The 25,658-nt window shown below is 40.6% G+C and overlaps 1 protein-coding gene across 4 annotated transcripts; it reads right to left on the bottom strand.

Moving 5' to 3' along the window:
* Positions 1 to 16,874: 16,874 nt before the first annotated feature.
* LOC141648426 (putative disease resistance protein RGA1) lies at positions 16,875 to 25,358 on the bottom strand. 4 transcript variants are annotated; one of them, XM_074457088.1, is made up of 4 exons: positions 25,195 to 25,358; positions 24,681 to 24,808; positions 22,682 to 22,804; positions 16,875 to 20,545 (listed from the first exon to the last, which is right to left on the bottom strand). In XM_074457088.1, exon 4 carries the CDS (start codon positions 20,504 to 20,506, stop codon positions 17,105 to 17,107), a length of 3,402 nt encoding a protein of 1,133 aa, XP_074313189.1. In that variant the 5' UTR covers positions 20,507 to 20,545; positions 22,682 to 22,804; positions 24,681 to 24,808; positions 25,195 to 25,358; the 3' UTR covers positions 16,875 to 17,104. The 4 variants fall into 4 exon arrangements, with proteins under 4 accessions (XP_074313189.1, XP_074313191.1, XP_074313188.1 ...); XM_074457090.1 differs by having other exon boundaries at positions 16,875 to 20,258; XM_074457087.1 differs by having other exon boundaries at positions 16,875 to 22,804.
* Between the last annotated feature and the right edge of the window lie 300 nt (positions 25,359 to 25,658).

Below are 25,658 nucleotides of genomic sequence, written 5' to 3'. Positions count from 1 at the left end.
TGGTCAAACAGCCCCTCGATTATGTCCTGACACCGCCGTGCCAACCAAGTCCGAAGTTGCCGCGTTCACATATAAAGGAGACAAACCGACCCGACCGACCACGCCGAGGCTTTCGAATCTTACATGTCGGTATGGGAGCAGCTGATGAGGTCCGGTGCCGAGTCTTCCCAACGACTCGCATGGGATGGCTCAAAACGGTACAAGGGGCTTCCCGACGGTTCGGTATCTTGTTTTGCCGACCTAAAGGACGCCTTCTTAGCCCAAGACTCTTTGCAAAAAAGGACGGTCGTGGAGACGTCGGACCTCCTAACTATCAAGCAGGAGGAGGGCGAGTCTCTACGAAGCTATATGAAGAGGTTCGACGGCAAGGTCCAAAGCAGATTCGGGAAATCAATCCCGAATCGCGGCTTCAGACCGATGAAGGGCCTCCCAAAGGGAAACTTAAAAGACGAGCTCATCAAGCACGGGGCACAGGCCTAGACGCCGCGAGGAAGATGGCCGACCAGGCCATCAAGGTGGAAGATTACCACAAGACCTGGGTAGGCCCCGCCGCGGCCGAGCCCTCAGAGAGGAAAAGCCACCGGGATGATAGTCCGGATGAGAGGCGCCGTGACAATAACAGGTCACGATCCGATGATAAACGCCGTGACAATAACAGGTCACGGTCCGATAGATCCGCCAAGAAACAGGGCCCGACGGGCGCCGGGGGAGTTCGGGAATGTTTTACCAAAGGCATTACCATGACAAAACCCCTCTCGTCGCATCGGCCGCCAAGGTCTTCGCCCGAGCGAAACGAGGGCCGGTGGGAACGGCCTCCCAAGCCAAAAGGAGACGGTGACTCAAACCAAGATCTGCGAGTACCACGGTTGCGCCGGCCACCTCATCGACAACTCGCCATCGAAGAATGCCATTGAAGAGCTAATCCGGAAGGGGAGCTCGGACAAGTATGTGGCCAAAGGCCAAGACGACGCCACGGCCGGATAAGACATCCGTTTTTCAACGGATAGGAGTTATCAATGTAGTAATCGGAGGTAACGAGAACGGTGGGTCCGCTCATGGGCACAAACGGCACCTGAACGAGCCGTATCGGGCTATCAACTTTGTGCCCAACGCAGCGACCGCCGCCTCCAAAGCATTCCCAATATGACTATTGGAGGAAGGACTACGAGGGAGTCATCGCCCCTCACAAATGACCCCACTCGTAGTCAACTTGGAAATATCCAACCACCTAGTGAAGAGATGTCCGATAGACACACGGCGCCCTACACGAACATCATGTTCGGGAGTGCTTCCGCAGCCTCGGCCCGAGAATCAAGGACTTGAGCCCTGCGCCCATCCACTATACAGCTTCTCCGGGCTGGCCTGGTACCCCTGGGTTCAATCAAACTACCGGTGATGTTCGGCGAGGGGAATGCGGCCAAGAATGTCCTAGCCGAGTTCGTCGTCATCGACGGCTCATCCGCCTACAACGTCCTAATAGGCCGAGTTACTCGAGCGATGCCGACGCAGGTGATGTCCATCCGAGCCCCGACACTAATGTATGTCTCGACCGGGGAAGCGCATAAGCTCGTCTCCAAAGACGAGAAGGACGAGGTGGTCAACATCCGATATCTCGCAGGGGATGCAACATGCAATCCCTCAAAGTGGCGAAGCGATCGAGAAGGGGAAAAGCTCATCCTCACAACCGAAGGGCGACCTTATGGATGCAACCGACGGCTGACAGGGGAACAGCGCCTCTAGATAAGGCATTAGGAAACTGACAGACCTTGTGTAGCGCCGGAGGTGCCCAAAACAGCTGTGGGCATCCCGACGCATGTTAATATCAAATGTAAAATCGACCAAGTCCCCCATGAAGATGTCCGTTTTCCCCACAAATCACTGGTACGAGTAAAGAAACCGACGCCGTCTCATACTGTCGATTCGACAAGAGCGGCGATCGTTAAAGAAGCCGACGACGCCGTCTCATACTTGTCGATTCGACAAGAGCGGCATCGTTAAAAAGAAGCCGACGCCGTCTCATACTGTCGATTCGACAAGAGCGGCGATCGTTAAAAGAAGCCGACGCCGTCTCATACTGTCGATTCGACAAGAGCGGCAGTCGTTAAAGAAGCCGACGCCGTCTCATACTGTCGATTCGACAAGAGCGGCAGTCGTTAAAGAAGCCGACGCCGTCTCATACTGTCGATTCGACAAGAGCGGCAGTCGTTAAAGAAGCCGACGCCGTCTCATACTGTCGATTCGACAAGAGCGGCAGTCGTTAAAGAAGCCGACGCCGTCTCATACTGTCGATTCGACAAGAGCGGCGATCGTTATGAAAGAAATGTAGTCTTTGTGGCAATCACCCCAAATAGTAGACGCTTCGGCGATCACTTAAAGTGGTAGACGCCGCGTAACACGCTATCCGGACGCCAGCTCACACTGTCATAGACAAGAGCGGTGGTCCCCACGAAGAAATGTAGCGCTGTGGCAGTCACCCCAAATAGTAGACGCTTCGGCAGTCACTTAAGGTGGTAGACGCCGCGTAACACGCTATCCAGACGCCGGCTCTTCTTTGTCGTAAATGCGACAAGAGCGGCGCTCCATCAAAAAGCGACACACGCGACATTCGCGGCCGCGCAGATTGATAAACAAACCAAAATGTCTTAAAAGCGTTAAAAACGGTTGAGATACACACTCTAGACGCGCTCGGCCAAGCCAAGGTTCAAACAAAAAGAGACGCTCAATTAATAACGTAAGAGGGCAACTCGGACGAAACGAAAAAGACCTCGGCCATGCCGAAGGCAAAAGAAACGAACTCTTATTTATAATAACAGTTTGCAGGCGAAAAGAATGGAGATAACAGCCTACCAAAGGATACAAAATACAAGGAGAAAAGCAAAAGCTACAATTATGTCATTTGAAGCACTAAAAGATGGCGGGGAGGAAGGGCTTAATGATCGGCCCCCGAACAGCTGAAACAGATCTGCTGTAAACTTGTTCTCATCAAGCAGCACATGATGGTATGTGAGGAGTCAAGAAGCGATCTGCTTTAGAACTTGTTCTCATCGGGCAACCTCTCGCCTGGTGTCGCTTACCATTAGCGGCGGTAGCGCATCTTCTTCAATAGGCAACCCAAAGAGCTTTCCTAGCAGCCTCAGCTTTGGCCTCGGCGTCATCAGCCGCCCTCATTCTCTCAGCTTCCTCCTTAGCCACCTTAGCCCTCTCAGCAAGAGCTGCTTTCTCCGCGGCCGCCTCTTTCTCAATCTTGGCCTTCACAGCCTCCTTGGCCTTCTCAACCATGGCGTTCTCCTTAGCCTCGAGCTTGTCATCAAGCAGCTTGTCATATCTACCCCACGGAAAGGAACCATCAAGAGGGAAGAGCTCCTCGATCACTTCCTTAGCAGCTCCTTCGGCCAAGTCCCGAAATTCAGCGCACAGATTGGGAAGCATGACAGTTTGGAGCATCTCAATGTCAGCATCCTTCTGCTTGATGATGGCCTCTTTGCCCCGAACCACCTCCGCCTGGGCCTTAAACAGGCCCTCGGATTCGTTCCTCTGCTGGAGATAGAGGTCGGCACGCCCTTGAACGTGGTTACACTTCTCCAGCAGCTTCGCAGCCTCGGCTGCCGCAGCCTCGGCCTTGGCTCTCTCGAAGGACCTCTTTTTCGGCGTCCTCCCCGAGTTTTCTCTCGCCCAAGAGCGCCTTCTCGGATCTCCCCTAGCTTCCGCTCATTGAGGAGACCCGCTTTGCCGACGCACCACCGCTTAGCGGCATTACGCTCATGAACAGCTCGAGCCACGGCCTTCTCCCCCGCTCCGTAAGACGAGCGGCGGTAACCACGTTCCACCTTGCAAGCTCCCTAATTAGCTTCGTGCCTTCCTCTATAAGTCGGGAGACGAAGCCTTCCGGGATGAAGGGACGGTGGTAACAATTTGACCCCCAACCTGCGGGGCCGGGAGGAGGAAGCCTTCGGGATGAAGGGTTGACGGTGGCGCCTTGATCACCAACTGCGCAGAGGTCCCTCCACCGCCGCCCAACGAGAGCAGAAGCCGGCTGCGGCTGGCCTACAAAAATTTAATAAAGACGTCAGTATCAACGTATATCGACATGTCAGGAAGCCTGCCCCAATGACTCGGCTAAATTTAGGCCACGGAATGAATAGGTACCGTGCTTCGCCTTCTTGGCCGGAGGAGGCACTTCCTTGCCAACGGTAGAGGCTGCCTCCTTCCTCTTTCGGATAAGGGGAGATTCCTCCGCATCGGAGTCCCCCTCAGAAGGAATATCAACAACCTCCACCTTTTTAGAAGGGGGGGTGGGAGTTGGAGCCAACGTCGACGCCCTCGCCGCCGAAGACACTGTTTTCCGCGTCCGACGAACAACGCCGCCGATAACCTTCGCCCGAGCCTCCTCCACGCTCAAGCCCCTCGGCCCGCTGCTCCCATAAGATCACCCGGCGACCTCCTACGGTCGTGGGTTTGAGCCTTCGGATGCAAGTTGGCAACGGTCCCATCTTTGTGCAGCCCCATTCTCTGGAGAAGATCCTCAGACAAGCCCTTTCCAAAGTGGTCTGCGAAAGAAACAAAGAAAGAGTTAAGTAGAGGAAATAAACCGGAATTCGAGGAGCAAGAGCATTAAGAGCGGCGATGGGCCTCACACCGACCCCACTCACCCTGTGCTAGGGCCGGTATGAGGCCGACATGGCAGAGCGGCTCATCCCGAAGGATGATCTCGTTGGGGGGGAATCCATCTTTTCGGTATCCCACTCTTGTCCACCTCAAAGAGCCTCATTGCCCTTCTCATCCTCCCGGAGATAGACACCGCCGGCATCCATTTTGAGCTTCTTCCGGAAACCCATCTATCGTGCTCCGCCCGAGTCTCACACCGCAAGTTAACTCGGTCTTTGGAAAAAGCGAGGCGCGGATAGTCATCCGGCACCTTAACGTACACCCACCGGCCTTGCCAATCCTTGCAAGAAGAAAGTTTGTTGACAGAGACATAACCCGGCTCCATCTCCACACCGTACCATCCGACGCGCGAGAAAATGGTTTGAGATGGTGGAGCCGGCGGAATAAATTCACCGTTGGGGCTTCTCCCTTGAAGAGACAGAGCCAGACAAAGCCGATTATGGTCCTCATAGCCAACGGGTGCAGTTGTGCAACGGCAACGTTCATGGCTCTAATAATGGCCATAACGTGCTCATTCAACGGAAACCGGAGCCCATACTCCAAATGCCGCATATACACGCCGGTGTGACCCGGTGGAGGGCAACAGACGGCCTGACCCTCCTCAGGGATAACAATTTTGTATCCCCTACCGAAGAAAAAATGGCCCTCGAAAAATTTCTCGCCTGAGCAACTGGCGAGCTTATGAGTCCAAGCACGGTCAGAACGGACCTTACAGGCGTCGCCGTGATCCATAACATACTGCCTCCCTTCGTTAGGACGAGGCCTTTCCTCTTCATCACCGAAATCATCACCAAAATCGCCATAGGAATCAGAGTCCTCCCATTCCTCAAGAATTTGAGGATCAACTTCAGGAGAAGGAGACCTAGGGCCCCATGACGCGGGTTTACTAGGTCCAGCATCAGCAGGAGACATGTTCACAACAAACTACAAACGAAATAAAAGAAAATTTGTTTGATTACCTTAAAGAAATACACTCGCCGGATCGAAGACCGAAGATTGGAAGAATAAAAAGCCCTTGAAAGTTTAAAGAGAGGAAGATTTTGGGAGAAATTTTTGAAAATTTGAGGAAATGAATTTAATGGCCAAAATCACGAAGTAAATACCCTATTTATAGGGAAAAGCCCATGAAGAAGGACCAATCAGGGCACAGCCCATGGAGCGTCAACCAATCAGCTAGCGGACACGTGTCAGACATGCAACCACGGAATGTCAATCGTTGCAACAGTCGAATGTCAATCAATGCTACAGTTACCAAGCGTATTCAACACGCCCATTCACATCCATTCGCCTGTTCATCTCCCTCAACAAAATTCCTAGGCACCTGCTCTCCGCCGGCCGCATGATCGACCAGGCCAAGAAGCACCGGCCGGGGGCAATCAAAAAGAACCGGCACTCTCAGCCCTGGCCTCGGCCAGCGTCACCTCCTTTTCCACATCGGATACCCTTTACGCATCCATGTGGAGGGGGGATATGGTACGGCCTAACAAGAACCACGCCGATGCTTCAGAAGAAGCCGATACCTGAAATTTTGCAAAAATACTTAGGCAGAATATACGTTCACGTACATCGAAGCCCATACCACGGCATAGACTACGCTGGGGCAAATTGATGGGGCATATTCTGCACCGCCGACCAAGTCAACACATTGAGCAAGGTCAAGGGTATTCACAAAGAAAGTCAACGACTTAGACGGTCTAGCCGGTGAAGCCCATCGGCTGTCACACTGGTCTCGGCCGGACAACCGCCACCGGGGACACGGATCCGCGTACTCATATCCAAGACCCTCGGCGAGCCTCGCCACAGTCCATCGGCCGAGGGTATAACGATCTTTTCACCGATAGCCACTTGGCCACTACGTGACAAAAGGTAAAAGCCTATAAATACTCCTCAACCTTCATTGAGGAAAGGATCCACAAATTGACCTAATAACCACTGTTCATCTGGTAATATCTTGCTTATCTCTCTACAATACACTCTTAGCCAAGTTACAACAACTTCTCTCTAAGTTTACTGACTTGAGCGTCGGAGCGAGTACGCTCGGCCAAAGCCGAGCCCTCAGTTTGTTCATCGTTTCAGGAGACCGCAAGGAGGATTCAAGCAAGGACATCATTCTACTAGCTACGAGTGGTAACAAACACCTGCTCTGGAATTACACCCGGAACAATGCGAATATACATTATAGTTGAAAAAAATTTGCTAATATAAACCAGGTGATATATTTATCATAATACTCAAGTGATGTATTAGTATAACTAAATTTTGTTCAATATGATAAACAAACATAATTCTCGAGGAATAGAATAAAAAATGATAAATATCTAAAACCAAGTATTTTATTGTGGTAATAATCAAAATAGTTATTATTTTGATTTTCAATAACGAAAATGCAATTTTTTATTAAATTTGTCAAAATATTTTTAGTTTTCATTTTTCACAGGTTTAAACTTATTATATTCATTTAAAGTTGGAATTAATTAAAAAAAACTTGGGAATGAACGCATGGGGTGCCACGTGGCTTTATCAGAATCATTTTAGTAGAAAAGAGACAAGGAATTCAAGAATTGCTTAATTATTATAAAAGAGAGTCTATAACACCCCAACCTATTCCAAGAATTTCAGGATATGTTTTTTTTGTACTATTGAAGAATTGAAAAAAGACATTTTTTTAGTGATGACACTTATATGTTTGTTAAGGTATAAGAATCACTGACAGATCTCAAGAGTTTTCAAAATCTCACAAGTAGAATTAAAGTAAATCGTATATAAGAACCATTAATTACGGAGATAACTCATTTGAGAAAGCGTCAAATTGAAGGTCTGAAGGTTGCGTGGTTCAATCCTTCCTCGGAATTTCATTACATGGTATAAAAGAACCATTAGTAGAGGTTATAGACACACGATCTGAAAGTCGAATGTTCAATCCGCACTCACCGCATTTAGTTTTCACTGCTACTGGAGCCAAAGTAACGAATTTTCTATTGTTGTGGAATTAAATGCAGTGAGCGTCGATCGAACACGCGACCTTTAGATCATCAGTCTGACGCTCTCCTAATTAAGCTATTTCGGCTATTCATATTTTTTTTGTTGTGGAACTAAATGTGTTGATCGTCGATCGAACACGCGGCCTTTAGATTTTCAACCTGAAGCATCTTCATTTTTGGTTCTCAGGCAGAGAGTCGAAAGCAGAAAGACAGAGAGCAGTAGTAGTAGTTTTAGGGTAGATTAATTTGTTTTTTCCCAATAAAATAAAAAAGGCCTCTCATGTATTTACATTTCTTAGTTTAATTTAGTTAGTAATTATGATTCACAACTATTGTATGAAGATCTACCATTTCACTTCCATTTAAATTCAAGTATTGATATTAATTTCTTATCTCTCTTTTCCTTGTTGTTATTTAATTATTGTTATTTTTTTAATTAGTTTAATCTCTTTAATTAGTTAAAATTTTAGTCTTTATTAGTCTTAGTATGCTTAGTGTTAAATTTATTCATGTCTAGTCATTAGATTAGATAAAGTTTCACTCTTTATCATTTTACTTTGTTTAATACCATGTTTAGAGTAGTTGTTTATGTATCTTATGTTGGATTAAGTATGCTTAGTGAGTAGTTTTATCACTAGGGTTCGATTTAACCCCAACATGTGTAATTTACTTGATTAAATCCCATTTTAATTAGTTGTTGGGGGTGTAATAAAGGTTGATTAGGGAACTTGATTTGTCTTATGGGCTTAATTGTGGTAATTTTTGACTTTTGACCCTTGTCCATTGGCGCGAGCTGATTAGGTTGGGAATCGGGTTACCATATCTAAGTTTAATTGTCAACCTAGATTGAGACCGAGATGGAGAACTAAGGGAGAGAACCCCTAGTCTTGTGTTTTAAATCAACCTTCGGGAGAAGGGAGGGATGACCCGAAAACCGACGTGAGCTTAATGACCTTAGTCAATACTAGACGGCTACCTTGAGAATTACATGTGTTTCCAGATAGTTGGGTATTAAACTTGGGATACCGACTTTCAAACCCGAGATGGGGGTTTGTCGTGATAGCTAGTGTCCTATTATGAGCCCGAGAGGGTGTTAGTAGGCGAATTAGAGGCGTTCTCCACTTTACACATCACTCTAATGACTAATTAGCGGGGTTATGATAACAAATGAACATGTGCGAGGTGAAATCGGATCCTAAGCCTTTGTTTATTGTTTAAACCATCTCTATTTTCATTGCTTGTTTACTTAGTTAGTAGTCTTAGTTAGCTACTAGTTTAGTTTATTAATTAGCTTAAATTCAACCAACTTCTTGATTTGCGTAGTTAACTTGTAATTTGAGACAAACTAGTACTCGACCTTGATCTCCTTGTGGTTCGACCTCGACTAACCCTACTACATTAGTTGAATTTAATTTGTTTGATTGGAGGAGTGCGACAAACCCCACTATCAAAATGGCGCCGTTGCCGGGGAGATCAACGAATTGATAGTAATATAGTTTTAGATTTGTTAGACTACGTACTTGTTACTTGTTGCATGTTCCTTGTGTGTTGCATCACTTATTTTCTAGTGACTAGTCTCTTATTTGTCACTTCTTTGAGCACACATGACAATATCTTGCATACGCGATTATTATAGACCAAACCTTACTCATGTTAACCGGCATATTAATATTGGGATTGTGGAAGTTGATTATGAGTTTGATATAGGTGATGATAGAGGATTGTCGCGCTCCTCTATCGTCAAACAATATTTATAAAAACTCAACTTAACGTAGTAGCGGTAAATCAAGGTCGATCCATAGAGATGATGTGTTAGAATTTATTTATAAGTCTCGATCTTCGTTTTAGTCTATTCGGTCAATGAGATTGAAGTGATTTCTATGCTAAATATCTAAGTTAAGAACATGAAATAAATGAACAAGCAAGCAAGTAAACAAGCAAGGTAAACACAATGAGAAGAGAAGCTAGGGTGTCGGCGTCACCCAAGTAGGAGAGACCGAGCTTGAGTTGATATAATAGATAGAACGGAGAATGAAGTCTAGGTGTGTTTCTATCTCTCGATACGAGACGGTCCTTGGATCAAGCCTAGTTGAACTCTCGTCCTAACTAGTCCTAACCCACTTATCTAGTGCGGTCTAACTAATCTCGACTCTCGTCTTAGGCGAGTCAAACCAAACAAGGAAAGCCAAACTCTCGTCCAAGCAATTCCACAAACATGTACAAAGCACAAAGTAAGAGGCAAACAAAATTTAACATTCAATTACAACTCAAATTCGACCCATTAATCCCACAAGAGCTTCCCCTTACCCTACTATTAATCTACTCATACATACTTAACATAAACAACACAAATAATGCAATAATGACTATGCTAAACATAATTAGTTGTGAGATTAACTAAAACAAAGAAAGAGAAATGCATTAAGATGAAATTAAAGAGATAAAATTGAGATCTTTACCAACAAACATGAACTAAACATAATTAAACTAAGAAAGATTAAAACTTTTAATAGATTGAACATGTTAAACAGAAAACTTGAAAATAAGACAATTAAATGAGAAAAGGGGAGAAATTTATATCATATAAACGAAAAAGGCTCGGAATTGTATAGATCTATAAGTCGGATTACAAAAGATGAAATCTTGTGCCAAATCAATTTAACTAATTTAATCTAACCTAAATTAGAGAGGAGAAATAAGAATAGAATTAAGATGGATTTTTTTTCTGATGTAAATAAACTTACTACCTACATAAAAGGTTATAATAGTACAACTCTATATAGTATGGACACTTCTCCTAATCAGCTGTCTCGTGTGCGACACCGTGTCGGATACCGACACTCCTCGGACACACGTCGAAACGTGTCGGACACCTATAAAGCCGTGTCTAACTTTCTACATTTATTCAAGCACGTGTCCGACGAGTGTCCATTAGGGCTGAGCAAAAAATCCGATTATCCAAACTGATCCGATATCCGATCCTAGTTTTTGGATATCCGATCCGAAAGTTAAGTTTGGTTTGGATATCTGATCCGAAATCTTTGGTTTTGGTTTGGATATGGATATTAGAATTAAAACATTTGGATATCCAATCTGATCCGAAACTATAGTTTTCTAGTATAATTTCGAGAAAATAAAATTTTATTTGATACAAATGTTAAAATATTAGAAAAATATCTAAGTGGTACTTTAATTTTATGTCGAGAACATTGGAGTAAGAATACTAAAAAAAATCATCATGTAAGACTATGAATATAATCGTATTTCAAACTTAATTTCAAAGTAAATTCAAAAGTATGGATATCCGCATCCGATCCGATTATTTTGGATACCCGAAATATTTGGTTTGGATATTGGATATCTAACTTCAGGATTTCTAATATGGATATCCAATCCGAACTAGCACTTTGGATCGGATACTCGATCCGTACTCTGCCCTAGTGTCCATGGTATTTGGTTGTGTCCAAAGCGTGTCCATGACATTTGAACATCATTTGAGGTGAATGATGTTCTTTAAACGAGAAATGAGTTGTCAAAAGAGATTGATTAGAAGATGCGTTTGGATGGTAAATGAAAATGAGTTATTATCAAGGGCAAATTTTACCTTCACTTATTTAAATTTAATATCAAATACTTTTATAAAAATAAAATCAAACGTTTATAATTATAAAATATATATTTTATTAAATTTAAATAACGTGCCCCGTGTCCTAAATTTCATGGGATGTCGTGTCACGTGTCCGTGTCCGTTTTGGTGCTACCTAGCTACAACTCAACATAAAGACAAAACTGCCCCCACTTAAATGAAATGAACTCTTTTGTTAGAAGGGGCTAGGGATGTCATTGGGGCGGGGCGGGGCGGTGGTGGATATAGGCTCCCCCGTACCCGTACCCACCAAGAAAAACTCGTACCCATCCCCGCCCCGCCACCTGTGGCGGGTACAAATTTCCAAAACCATCCCCGCCCCAACGGGTAAAAATATAAAAAAACCGTACCCGCCCTGCCTACCCATTAACCCGCTACACCATAATTTTATTCGATATATATTTTCATAAAAGTTGGTTTAATCACTATTAATTTCCATTTTTTTTGAATTTACCTTTATAATTTTATTTTTTCACCAAATAAAGTAGTAAAAAACTTTATAAAATAGCTATTATTATCGTTATATCTTACCTATAACTAAATAAGATTTATAAAATTCTCATAATCCTACTAATTTTTTTAATAATTGGCGGGTATTAGGTGGGTAAGATGCGAACTCCATCCCCGCCTCATGACCCATGGCGGGTATAATTTTCGTACCCGCACCCGCCCCACCACCCACCAAAGTTCTTCCCATCCCCGCCCCAACTGGAGCGGGTGTGGGGCGGTACCCACTTGTACCCGCCCCGCTGACATCCCTAGAAGGGGCAGAGTTGTCATTAGTAGAGTATGAAAATAACTGATGTAGAAGACTCGACTAGCCTTAGTTTCACCCGACGGACATTATCACCAGACGACAATTGATTTTCGCCCGTTGGAAATCTGGAGGTGGTTCAAATCTTGCTCAAATTCGTGGAGCTCGGTGGAGATGGGTTTCATGGTACTTGTCAATACTCGGGTTCGATTCCGAATTCAAGGTTGGTGAATTAATGGTGGTGCAAATCTGTGTTGCTGCTGGTACTTGTAGCTGGTTACGGTGGTTCTCCAGGATGCTGTTTGTAATAATGAGAGAGTACGAGGAAATGCCAAAAGAGGAGAATCATGCTCGGCATTGATTAATGGGTCGTTGACCTTGACATTGACTTCTTCATTTGTTTCCGGTTTGACCCGTATTATATCGTGTCAATCTGACTATCTTGTGCTTCTCCCTTCTTCTTATTCACGAACCGGTTCCCTACAAAATTACATAACAACAAGCAGTACCACTTCTACACAAATAAACATTTATTTGCAATAATAATAAGAAAACTAATAATTACTAATTAACATATAAAATGAGCTATTAATCGATTAAAACACACAAAATCGATTTAAATATAAGATAAAAGCAGGGTAAACGACACTAAATTACTACAATAGGTCTTATTGAGTTGATTAGACAAGATGTCTTTTGTGGTTTAGATAGCGATGAAGCAATTGATCATTTAGAAACTTTTGAATCAAACTGTGATCTTGTTAAGAAGGAGGGATTATCGGACCAAACCATTAAACTCATACTTTTTCCCTTTACTCTTAAGGGTGAAGTTAATAGATGGTTACGCTCTCACCCTTCTAGCACCTTTTGCACTTGGGATATGTTTAAGGCTTTGTTGAGAGCTTGTCCCCACCATGGTATTTCACCTTGCAAAATCATGCTTATTTTCTTTGATAAATTGCTTCCTTCTCTTAGAAACTTTTTGATTTGTGACTATATCATCAGGAGTGGCATTTGATAAGTTAATCGTTGATGAGGCTAAAGATTTAATTGAGAACATGGCTCGTGTCGATGAGGATCGCAATTCTATTTGGGCTACATTTAAGAGAGGGCCACAAAGTAGACTTAAATGTAGTGATTATTCTATGTTTGATGCTATAAGTGAAAATATGGACCTCTCTTCTTATGTGAATGTGCTTAATGTTCAATCTCATGTTCCTAATCTTCATGTTCCCCTTTTCCCATGACATTGTGAATGATATGCATGAGTTTTCATCTTCTTATGAATCATGTGGTGATGTGAAATATGATCTTGATACTTGTTCTTCTAATGCATCCCCGCTCTTTGAGAAGATGAATGTGATGGATGATGATGATGACATGTGGTTAAATGAGACTAATAACCTTCTTAGTGAAAACTTTGAGGATTTTGGTTTGTGTGAATTTAAAGTGGTGAAGAGGGAGTTGATTAAAGAGTGTTTTAAGGAGAGTGATATTTTCAATGAATCTTGGGATAAAGAGAGTTTAAACATGTTTGATGAAAGTGTTGAGGTAAAATGAGATAATGATGAGTATACTGACTCCTTAGGAGAACCAACCTTGGAAAGATTCCTTGAGGAAACCTCTATTTCTATCCCTTCTATAGAGGATGATTTTATTATTCCCCTTGATTTTCCTCTCCTTGACTTTCTAACCCTTTCACTTGAACCCATGGAGAATCCTACGAATGGGGTTGCTTTGGTGTTTGGTTTGTCACTTGATGATAGTTCTATGGAGAAACTTGAGGATGGAAATATGAGCAACACTTCTAAGAAATGTGAAAGTGGGGAGAATGATGTTGATGTGTGCATTTTATATGCATTTATTCTAATACTCTGCACGCATTTCTATGCATATTGAGTATCAATTAGCTACTATTCTCCCTTGAATTGGCTACTTTGGGTTATTTTGTATTCCATGTAGGTTGTGGGCCCAAGTGTTAGCAAACGAGCCGAAACCCGACACTAAAGCTGCAATCATGATGTTGGTGAGGATTAGCTCGGGAATGACTACCTCGAGATGCGTGATTGCGACGAGGAGCGAGTTAGAGTAAAGGAAGTGTCGTTTATTGAAGATCAGTCTTGACACTTTAGTCAATCGACTGAACTTGTTAGGCGATCGACTGAGATGCGAGGATCAGTTTTGTCAGTTTAGTCGATCGACTGTCATTGTTAGTCGATCAACTGATGTCTGGTCGATCGACTGATGTGGTTAGTCGATGGACTGAAGTGGCTTTGGCGAAGACTCAAGTTGGTGTTTTAGTCGATCGACTGGTTTCTGTTTGGCCGAAATTTCTAACTATTTAATTCGGCCCAGTTTTAATTCTTAGACTTTTAATTAGTATTTAAGAAAGAGTTGTAAACAATTTTAGGGTACGTTTTAAACTGTCAAACAAATGACTACGTTGCTTTTCTCTCTACTCTTAGATCTGGAATTTGGTAATCTTTCTCCTTTACTCTCTGAATTTCAGTAATTGATTCTCTCCATTCTTCCTTTAGTTCTCTTTATTTCTTTTCCTTCTCTTTTATTATTGCTTGTTTTATGTTTAATTACTCTCTTTATCTTTGCATCATGCTTAATTCGATTATTGTCGTTATTATTGTTATTTCCGTTAATCCAATTATGCATAGCTAAATCCCCTTATTAGGATTTAGGGGAACCATGGTATATGACGGTCTTAAATAGGTTATTAGATCTGGCATAATTATCGCGTTTGTATTGTTAATTGTAGCAATTAATTGTGATTAATTGGTTAAGTGCACATAATTGATTAGTTGATCCGGTAAACTCTGACCTAAGATCGAAAGCCTGGTAAGAGTTAGACATGCTACACACAATAGAGTGCCCTAATAAATTGCGAGAGTCCGTTAGAAGCATTCTAGGGTGAATAGCGATCCGAGAGAACCTTTTCATTACCCTGCAGACCGTTCTATGACTGACCTTTGACTGTTGTTTTCCATGGCGACCCGATGTCGTAGCTCTTACTCTTATTATATTTAAACTCGTTTTCTACTCCTTATTTCTCTTTCCTTCACTACCTTTATTTAGTTTAGAAAATAAAACAAACAAACAACAAAGTTGTTACTTAGACAGACTTGATTTTGCAAATAGGATACAATTGCCTCCCTGTGGATACGATCTCGACTTCCCTAGCTATATTAGTTAGAGAACAGTTGGTTATCTTTGGTAGGTATGCGATTAGCCTGTCAGATGTTATGAGTGATTGTAAGAGTTTTAATCATCCTCTTGTTTAATTTAGATCAAGTGATAAATACTTGGGTGAATTGGAGATATACTTGATGTTCAATTGTTCACCCCCTTCCTAACAAATCATTCACTATCTTTCTTACTTAGTTATATACTTTGTCTTGCATGCTTTATTCAATCTATTATAACCACTTTGTTGAAGATAGGTCGATTTTGTTTGATAAGTTAATGAGATCATTGACCGGATTTTTAAATGACTAATTTCTTGTTGTGTTTTAGTGTAAGAGTCTTTGTGCGTTCCTTTTTGTGTTTGTTTTGTTTCAATGAGTGAATTAAATTGAGTGTGGAGTATCAAATTGCTTATCAAAGACATTCCTAAAATATAAACACATACTCCCTCCTATTCTACATAATCGTCCCATTGTCCATTTCCGTCTAGTCGGGTAATTGTCCCATTATCTATTTTTGGTTAGTGTTGTGTGGTCCAAATTCAATTCCATTTCCGTCTATTCACATAAGTGTCTCATTGTCAGTATTATGTGGTCTAAACTCACTTTCTTAATTCTTGTGCCATTTTCACAATGAGACGGTTATGTAGAATATGAGGGAGTAATTAATTGAGATAACCCAAAATGGAATAAGCAAACAAATGAGTGGGACAAAGGGAGTTTCAAATAAGAAGTTACTTATCCATTGTTTTACACAATTCGGGTTCAGATCAAGCTTTCGTCCCGAATTTGGGTGTCGGATAGGATTATTCGGATCAGCTCAATTTTGACAAGTCTAAGTTACCTCAGCCGCCTACTTCGACTACTTGCCAATAACTTATCAAAAGTCGAGAAAAAAATCATAGTATTTCGAATAAAGAAAAATCATAGTATCTAAAGTGTATGGGTAGTAGACAAAGTGAAATTTTCTAAAATTTAATAATTTACTAAATCCAAAAAATATGTAAGTTATTACTTTTAATAATACTTTCCGTTTCTACCCGTGCAGTGCACGGGTTCAACAACTAGTTTGCATTGATAACCGGCCAAACACCAAATATAAATAAACTGAATAGTACCAAGGACCTGATTCAATCCATATTAAATTGAATTCAATATACTCAAAAGATACCCGAATTTGAATACAATTGAACCCGATAGTAACTGAATCGGTTAATCTAAATTAAACCGTTCTTTTCACATAAAAGCACTCATAATTTAGGAGTTTTTTCAGCAATTCTTTACTTGTTAATGGTATTTTGGGTCATTACAATCAAATTTAAATAACAGGGAATATTGAGCCAATTTTGTTACCCGTGCTCAAGAAATCGATGACCCGAAACTCTTCAGAACTGATATTGACCTGACCTCAATCCATATCTGACTCTCAACCGATTAAAGCGGCTAACCGAAGTTGAGCTGTAGCTAAAATTAAGGTCAACCCGAATAAAATCAAACTAATTTAGTGATTTAAGCCGAACCAAAACCGAATAAAATTATATGTACTGTATTACATAAACACCAAATCACTAAAATGATATGGTGTACTCACCAATAAGATTTAACTGTAAAGATTCTTTGGCCTCACTAATTGATTAGACTTTCGGAAATTGGCCTAAATAAATTGCAAATTAGTCCCTGCACAAGAATATGTTCTAGCGAAGACTAAATACAAGCATGTAAGTGTTCTTAGAGAAGATGCAACAATGCAAACTATTCAGAAAAACTAAATAAATAGAAAAAATAACGAAATTCGACCCAACACAACTGAGAAAAATACAGACTGTAAAGGTGAACAATGCGATCAATGGGGCTGCTCACGGAATCACGGGATAGAAATGCGTGGGATATGCTGAATTATAGGCCAATCCTCTCCGCTCGGCTGTTGGCATCTTTCTTTGAGGTCTGGACATTGGAATATCTTGAGTTTTTGGAGGGATGTGAGTTCGGTCATTCCTTGGGGAAGAGATTTAAGGTCACAACAAGTTTCAATATGGAGGGATTGAAGCGACTGCAAGCAGTTAACCCACTCTGGCAAGGCATTCAATCTTTTGCACTCTTTAATCTCTAGGTGTTGCAGGGAGGTCAAGTACTTCATCCCCTCTGGCAGATTCTCGACTTTGTTAAGACGATCGAGTTTTAATGAACGGAGATTACAATGAAGAAGTCTCCAAGGCATGCCGCTGGTGTTGTTATGTTCCTCTTCTTCAAACTTCAACTCATTACAACCTTCTAAGGTGAGTGATTGCAATGCTGTGAGATGCTCCAACCCTCCGCACAACCTCGTAAGTTTGTTGTAGTGCTGAATTTCCAGGGCACGGAGGGAAGAAGAACAATACTTAAACACCTCTTTAACTTCCGATAAGCTCTCCGTTTTAATGTTGTTGCTTGTATAGAGACTGGTGAGAAGCCGAGGGGCCAATGATTTAAGATGATCCACAGAGTCTGATTCTGCAACTAAACCCAAGTTCTCATCATAACTAGATGAAGACGATGCATGAACTCCACTTCTTGTTGTTATCCTCAATGCTTCGTTATTTCCTTGTAAACTGAGTGTTTGAATGTTCGGACATGCTGGAAATGAGGTGAGGCCAGGGCATCCAACGATAGTCACTTGAGAAAGTCGAGGAAAAGCGGGTTGACAATGCAGGTTGCTGCTACTACCTCTCCACCATTCTTTCAACTTAGTGAATCCGCGAATCTCAAGAGATTCAAGAGAGGGAAAGAATGTGATTTCACCCCTACTACTTGGTACCCTTTCTTCCACGAACTCCAATTTCTCTAATCCACAGAGATGAAGAGATTTTAGATACAACAATCTACTTAATAAAGGGAGTTGTTGCAGCCAACTGCAATTTGAAAGCTTGACACAGACGAGATTGGGAAGAAGGGCGGCCCAATCATCTTGTGCCCTTCCCCATCTTCCTATTTTCCCACCTTTGTAGTCATGCAACTCGAACTTCAAGAGATTAGGATGTGGTTGAAACCCTTGCATCACTTCTTCCTCTACTTTTCTCTCCTCGTCCTTTCGTCCATTGTTATGAGACAAAGGAACCGGAAATCGTATGTGCACCTCTTTTAGTCGTTCACTGCCCTTCAAATAACTCCCTACAATACCATTGTATCCCTCAGCAGTTCTTTCGATGTGGATAACTAAGCGGCCCTTGAGGTTCACTACAAGAGCTTTGAGGTCTTTTAACTGCCCACCTCGATGTATACCACTTCTACTCTCATCTTCTAGCACAAAGTCGGTTAGCACACGTAGATTCATCAACCTATGCATGTTAGTAGGCATGCACCTTAACATTTCACAATTATCTCTGTACAAGTGAGTGAGATTCACCAATCTGCTGAATTCTCTTGGCCACACTGTTAGCATTCGACAGTTGCTCAAAATCAGCGTCTGCAAATTATGTAAATCTGTAATGGCATCGGGGAGTTTCCTCATTCGAAAACTGTTGGCTAGATTAAGATATCTCAACTGTAGCAAGTTACCCATCGAGTTTGGCAAAATATTGGCCTTTACGAGATTGAAGGCCAATGCCCTTAAGTGTATCCAGTTCTGGAACATTTTATATATGTTAAAAAATTCACAACCCTCATCATAGTGCGGCTCGAACTTTAAATATGAACGGACCAGACTCTTATTGAAATTGTCTTCAGAAATTTTATCTCTAATGTCCAACAAATGGCGAACTATAGTATTATCCAAAATGGGAAGACCACCAGATTTTATAACACAAACCTCGTCCCCAAATATTTTTTGCGCAAGATCATGCATAAGATCGTGCATTTTAAACGAGACCACATCACCAAACTCATCCTTGTTGACATCTTGAAAGAAACATCTTTGTAGCAAAGTAGAAAAATGATCTTCACTACAATGACCATCACCAAATGGGACGGTGTATCCTTGCGCCTCCCAAAGGTTCATTAACATTTCCTTGTTAATGATATAATTCTTCGGAAACAGGGCACAATAAGCAAAGCAATTTTTCACCCAAGGGTCAAGTTGATCATAACTTAACTTCAATGTGGACGTAATCTGATCCATTCCATTAAACGTTCTAGTTAACCCACTAATTGCGAATTCATGCCATTTATCCATAGGCTTACCGCGTAGAAGACTACCTACGACCTTTATAGCAAGAGGAACATTATAACATTTATCAACTATCATCTTGCTGATCTCAACAAATTCAGGAGGTTTTGAACCTTCTCTAAAAGCGGTCATCTCAAATAAACGCAATGAATTCTCTTTTGAAAGACCTTCCAACTCATGAATATCGCCCTCTATGATGCTCGCGGTCTCCATTGACCGTGTGGTTACTATTATCCTACTCCCCATGCCAGCGAGCATCAAGAAATCTCTTAAGCCTCCCCATTCTAATGGTTTCTCAGTCCACACATCATCTAAAACAAGCAAAAACTTGTTTCCTTTTAGTTTTTGTTGATATTCCATTTGGATATGTTGGAAATTTGAAATATCATCAAACTTACATCCAATAGATTTTAGCATTTTTACAACAACTTCTTTCACATTAAGAGACTCTCCGTCATGATCAGAGACACAAGCCCAAAGTCTCAACGAAAACTCAGACTTGATCCTCTGATCACCAAAAACAAGTTTAGCAAGAGTTGTTTTGCCCAAACCCCCTACACCCACTATAGTAAGGAAACTAACATCCTTCGTCGAATCAAGCAACTTACCTATAATTTCATTAGTCTCATTCTCTCTACCAACAACATTATCTTCATACACAAATGAGTGGGTTTCCTCCCTTTCCCTTGTATGAGGGTGTGTTTCGACACTAAGCCCAAATTTAGCATGATCATCAGCGATATCATTCAGTTTCTTTCTAATTTTCTTAATATCTCGACGCATTGAAAAAGCAACTTTGACTGAATTCCTAGACGAAAAGAATTTGCGTACCTTTGTAGAGAGTTTACCATCTTTGAGCTCATTCAGGGAGAGGTACCTGTCGAACAAATCTTCCGCATCGTAAAGAACATCCTTGAGTCTCTTAAAATAGACGAATTCAATTTCAGAAAGTGTACTCTTGTTCCTCACAACAAGAAGTACAGTGTCAACAGTTTTGACAGTCTTCTTTAAATCTTTTAGATCAGATTTGTAACCAATCACAGGGAAAACCCCTTTTAGGCCTGAACATTCTAGTGCCGCGAAGAGTGTTTGGGCAACACTGAGCACGGTTCCAATGTCCGCCATCAACAGGGTATTGCAGTAGTTTATGGAGAAATTTTGAAGCTGGAATTGTTTGGGGTTTTCAGAGATAAAATGCAAGTTAGATGAAGAGTGGAATAAGGAAGGGGTAATGAAAAATTAGACTTGTTTTAGCAATATAAATAATACTCCCTAGTCCATTCGTGACGCACTAATATTTGGGAAGGTAGGTACTATTGAATTTCCTCTTTACAAAGTTTAAATTGCTGAATCACTCAAATACAAAAAAATGATCGTTGACAAGCATATGCGTACAACGGAAATTACGGAATGTATAACAATGTCACCATTTGAATGGATCTCAATGACATCAGTAACTTGCACTCATATTCGGAATGGTATATTGAATCAATCTCAATATCTTGTACGCGTTCTAATTAATATTCCCTTCGCCTCAATCATCTGTTTACTGATTTTATTTTAGACGTGTCATTCACTTCTTCAGCTTTCTATATTTTTTATAGCTCTGATGTATAAATTGAACATTCACCTACATTTGGGTTCGCTAGCGACCCATTGCTAATAACAGCAATTGGCCCCTTTCTTCATTCTTGACCTTTATGTTAGAAATAAAGATAAACAAATGATTGAAACCGACACACATTTGAAAATGAATGCTGAATGGACCTCTCCACCTACAACATCAATTTGGTATAGTTTATACACTCGTATTATTAGCTGCTGTAGTCAACCCAATAAAAAAAATAGTAACAGCTGTTATATCTCATGGTTGCCACCAAGTCACCAACCATTCTACCAAGTCAAGTTTTATCAGCACTTAGTCGCATTACAATAGCGGGAAGGGGGATTCGAACCTGAGACCTATTGTCCACAATACCTCCGTCTTAACCACTAGAGTAAGACATCTTCGGTATTCTTTCAAGGCAATATGGCAAGTCATCTTTCGTGTTTGGTATGATTTATAATCTTCATAATCTACTTCACCAGTTGTTTCATAATCTATTTCATCTAAGTATATATTATTGAATATACATACGCGTTCTCAGCCGACCCCAAAATCATTTTGGGATTAACATCACAGCCTTAATCCCAAAATGATTTGGGGTCGGCTGACATGAATCATCCTTTAGAATCGTCCATGGGTGAACGCACACCTCAAAATGCGAAAAAAATAAAAAAGGAAAAAATGAAAAACAAAAGGGAGAGCGAAACATAATACAAAGTCAAAGGTAAACTTATAGGTTTTAAAATCGAAGTCCGGATTTCTTTTCTAAAAATTTAAAATTTAAATCGAGAATAAAGATTAAAACAATTTTGAAAACCGAAGTAAAAAAAATTTAAGGATCCGGAATACCTTAAAAGTAAACCATGTCTGTCTCGGTCTCCCTCTACCCCTAGGAACCTTTTCTGTTCTCCAAGTCTCCAGCCTCCTAACTGGTGCGTCCATAGGTCTCCTTCTCACATGGCCAAACCATCTTAGTCGATTTTCCATCATCTTGTCCTCTATTGGCGCCACTTTTACCTTTTCCCTAATCACGCACCTCATTCCTTAATCGATCTTTCCTTGTATGGCCGCACATCCACCTCAACATACATACGCATCTCCGCCACACTCATCTTTTGAATGTGACAATGTTTCACGGCACAACACTCGGAACCGTAAAGTAAGGCAGGCCTAATTGTTGTGCGATAAAATTTTCCCTTTAATCTTTGGGGCATATCTTTATCGCATAAAAACCCTAAAGCGCTCTTCAATTCACTCCTCGATATCTCTAAAGATGTATCACCCCATTAATATACGTTATCAACTTATTATCACATCTCAAGAACACTCACTTAATCTCGCTTAATCGCTTATTGCTCCAATAAAAAAAATATAATTACGAATCTAATGAGTAAGGTTCATTATATTTATATTTTTCCTAAGGATTTTTTCATAAAATTGAAACTCCAAGTCTTGACTCGGAAACAAAAAAAACATAGATATAATACAAAATGGAATACTTATCTCGACTACACAATCATGCAGCAATAACCACGACAAACAACAAAGGCTTGGTCCCAACATAACTTGAGGTCAGCTAACATAACTCATCGTCCAAAACCGTTTAGGCATGAATCCATTAATACGACCAAAATGATCAAACAATCACAGTCTACAATCCCAAATCAGTAAATGCTTTTAATAAAAATAAGAACCTGATTCAAAGTTTAGCTCATGTCACGAAAATAGAGTACTGTACTTGGATGACGGAGCTCAAATTTAAGCCGGTTCTATGGACCATTCTCCATGAACTATTAATATATCTTCCACAACTAATCCTGTATACATAATTAAGATTTTAAAATAAGGGACAGTAATTTTATCGATACAAGTTATTAATGAAACAAGGTAAACTAAAAAAAATCGGAGATTTTAATTAACATTTTAAATGTTTAATTGAAGGGAGCGGACCGCCCCCGGCTAACCCCTTAGTTCCACCACTATTGATGTTTTAACCACTAATAATCAAAATTGAGTGTTGAGGGTATAACGTAATGAAAAAGGCATCAGTAGGTCTTGCTTAATACCGTCTTAAATTAACGTAATGAAAAAGGCGTTCTAATTAATATTCCCTTCGCCTCAATCATCTGTTTACTGATTTTATTTTAGACGGGTCACACTTTTTTAGCTTTCTATATTTTAGATAGCTCTGATGTATAAATTGAACATTCACCTACATTTGGGTTCGCTAGCGATCCATTGCTAATAACAGCAATTTGCCCCTTTCTTCTTTCTTGACCTTTATGTTAGAAATAAAGATAAAACATATGATTAAAATCGACGCGTATTTGAAAATGAATGTTGAATGGACCTCTCCACCTACAACATCAATTTGGTATAGTTATACACTCGTATTATTAGCTGCTGTAGTCAACCCAATAAAAAAATAGTAACAGCTGTTATATCTCATGGTTGCCACCAAGTCACCAACCATTCTACCAAGTCAAGTTTTATCAGAGAAAATAATGATTCTCTTAGTCGTATTACAATAGAGGGGAGGGAGGATTCGAACCTAGGACCTATTGTCAACAATATTTCCGTCTTAACCACTAGACTAAGACATCTTCGGTACTCTTTCAAGGCAATATGGCAAGTGGTCTTTCGTGTTTTGTATGATTTATAATCTTCATAATCTACTTCAGCAGTTGTATCATAATCTATTTCATTGAAGTATATATTATTGAATATACATACGCGTTCTCAAATGTTGAGATACTCAATTCACTCCTATATATCTCTCAAGATGTATCAACCAATTAATATACATTATTAAATTATTATCACATATTAAATTATTATCACATCTCAAGAACACTCGCTTCTTGCTCCAATAAAAAAAAATTAATTACGAATCTAATGAGTAAGGTTCATTATATTTATATATCTTTCCTAGGCAATTTTTCGTAAAATTGAAACTTGAAGTCTTGACTCGGAAACAAAAAAACAAATGTGAAGAATCACATGTTAAGTCCCCCACATCGGAGAAAGAGAGAAGGCAAGAGGCTATTCCACCCATTGCCAATTGGTTTTGGGATGGAAACCTTATTGAACTTGTAAAATGGACACTTTCTCCTCCTCGACGGGCGGCCCAGGCCCATGTGCGATCTAACAACAAATACTCCCTCCTATTCATTTTAACTTTTCCCTCTCCTTTTTCATCTATTCATATAACTCTCACTCTTTCCTTATTTAGTAAAGTTTTATACTTATTTTAATCATTTTACCCCACAACAATACCCCACAATATTCATATTTTATCTTATTTTAATCATCTTACCCCACAACAATACTTATTTTAATCATCTTACCCCCACAATAATACCTTCCCTCTCTCCAATTACCTTACATCACCACAATACTTTACAATAAAATAACTCTCCCTTTAATTTGCATGTCCTTTGAAAAGGGAGAGTTAAAATGAATAGGAGGGAGTATATAATATCAAAATCAAAAGCTTATCTCGACTACATCATCATATGCAACAATAACAATAACAAACAACAAAGGGTTGGTCCCAACATAATTTAGGGTCGGCTAACATAAATCATCATCCAAAACCGTATAGGCATGAATCCATCAATACGGCCAAAATAATCAAACAAAAACAGTCTATAATCCCAAATCAGTAAATGCTTTTTACTAAAAAATAAGAACCTGATTCAAAGTTAATCTCATGTCACAACTCACAAAGATAGAGAGTACTTGGAAAAACGAGCGCAAATTTCAAGCCGGTTCCAAGGACCATTCTCCATGAATTATTAATATATCTTCCACAATTAATCCTGTATACATAATTAAGATTTTATAATAAGGGACGGTAATTTTATCGATACAAGATATTAATGAAACAAGGTAAATTAAAAAAGAATTAGAAATTTTAACTAACATTTTAAATGTTTAATCGAGGGGAGCGGACCGCCCCCCGGCTAACCCCTTAGTTCCACCACTATTGATGTTTTAAACACTAATAATCAAAATTGAGTGTTGAGGGAATAAGGTAATGTAGGCATCAGTAGGTCTTGCTTAATACCGTCTTAAATTAAGACATCCCCACCCTCAGCCTCAGTTCTATTTGATTCGGCAATGAGACCGTTTTAAATTAAGACGGAGTTGGTCAACCACTAGAAAGGAATACCTCTTTATTTAAATAGGGAGAACATTTATGTACCTTATTCATCATGATGACTTCTATATTCCAATTCACACTCAAAGAAGATGAAGACTAAAAAAATAAGATTTTGAAGGGAAGGGTTTTTGTGTTATTGTTAATTCAATGTAAGGAGATGAAAAGGGCAAACAATCCAAGTGATTGATATCAAATAGCTTGGTTTAATGATACGTGTCATAAAGTGTTTTTTTTTTTTTTTTAAATCATCTATAAACGAAAAATCTCACACACTTAAAAAGGAGCACATTTTCTCTCCATTTCCTCAAAAGAAATGGAGAGGCAAGTACTTATTAATGGCCCGGATAGCATATTGGCAACATCTAACGGTTCTAAATTTACGCATAAAAATAAAGGAAAATGAGGGTGTAAGAGAAAATTATTATTTAAAGAGATTGTGAGAGGAAATGGAGAGAAAGGAAATGGAGAGGATCCATTCCCCTTAAAAAGACTGTCTTTTGACTAAT

The sequence above is a fragment of the Silene latifolia genome, chromosome 3, assembly GCF_048544455.1.
Source record: "Silene latifolia isolate original U9 population chromosome 3, ASM4854445v1, whole genome shotgun sequence".
NCBI classification, from domain to species: domain Eukaryota; kingdom Viridiplantae; phylum Streptophyta; class Magnoliopsida; order Caryophyllales; family Caryophyllaceae; genus Silene; species Silene latifolia.
The sequence above is the reverse complement of the archived record's forward strand: the minus strand, read 5'-3'. Positions and strand labels throughout refer to the sequence as shown.

Coding starts and splice junctions, on each gene's coding strand:
- LOC141648426 (XM_074457086.1), bottom strand. CDS start 24,701: ATGAGATTAACTTTGAATCAG. Junction 20,546..24,680: donor TGAGATTAACTTTGAATCAG/GTTCTTATTTTT, acceptor AAACAATTCCAG/CTTCAAAATTTCTCCATAAA.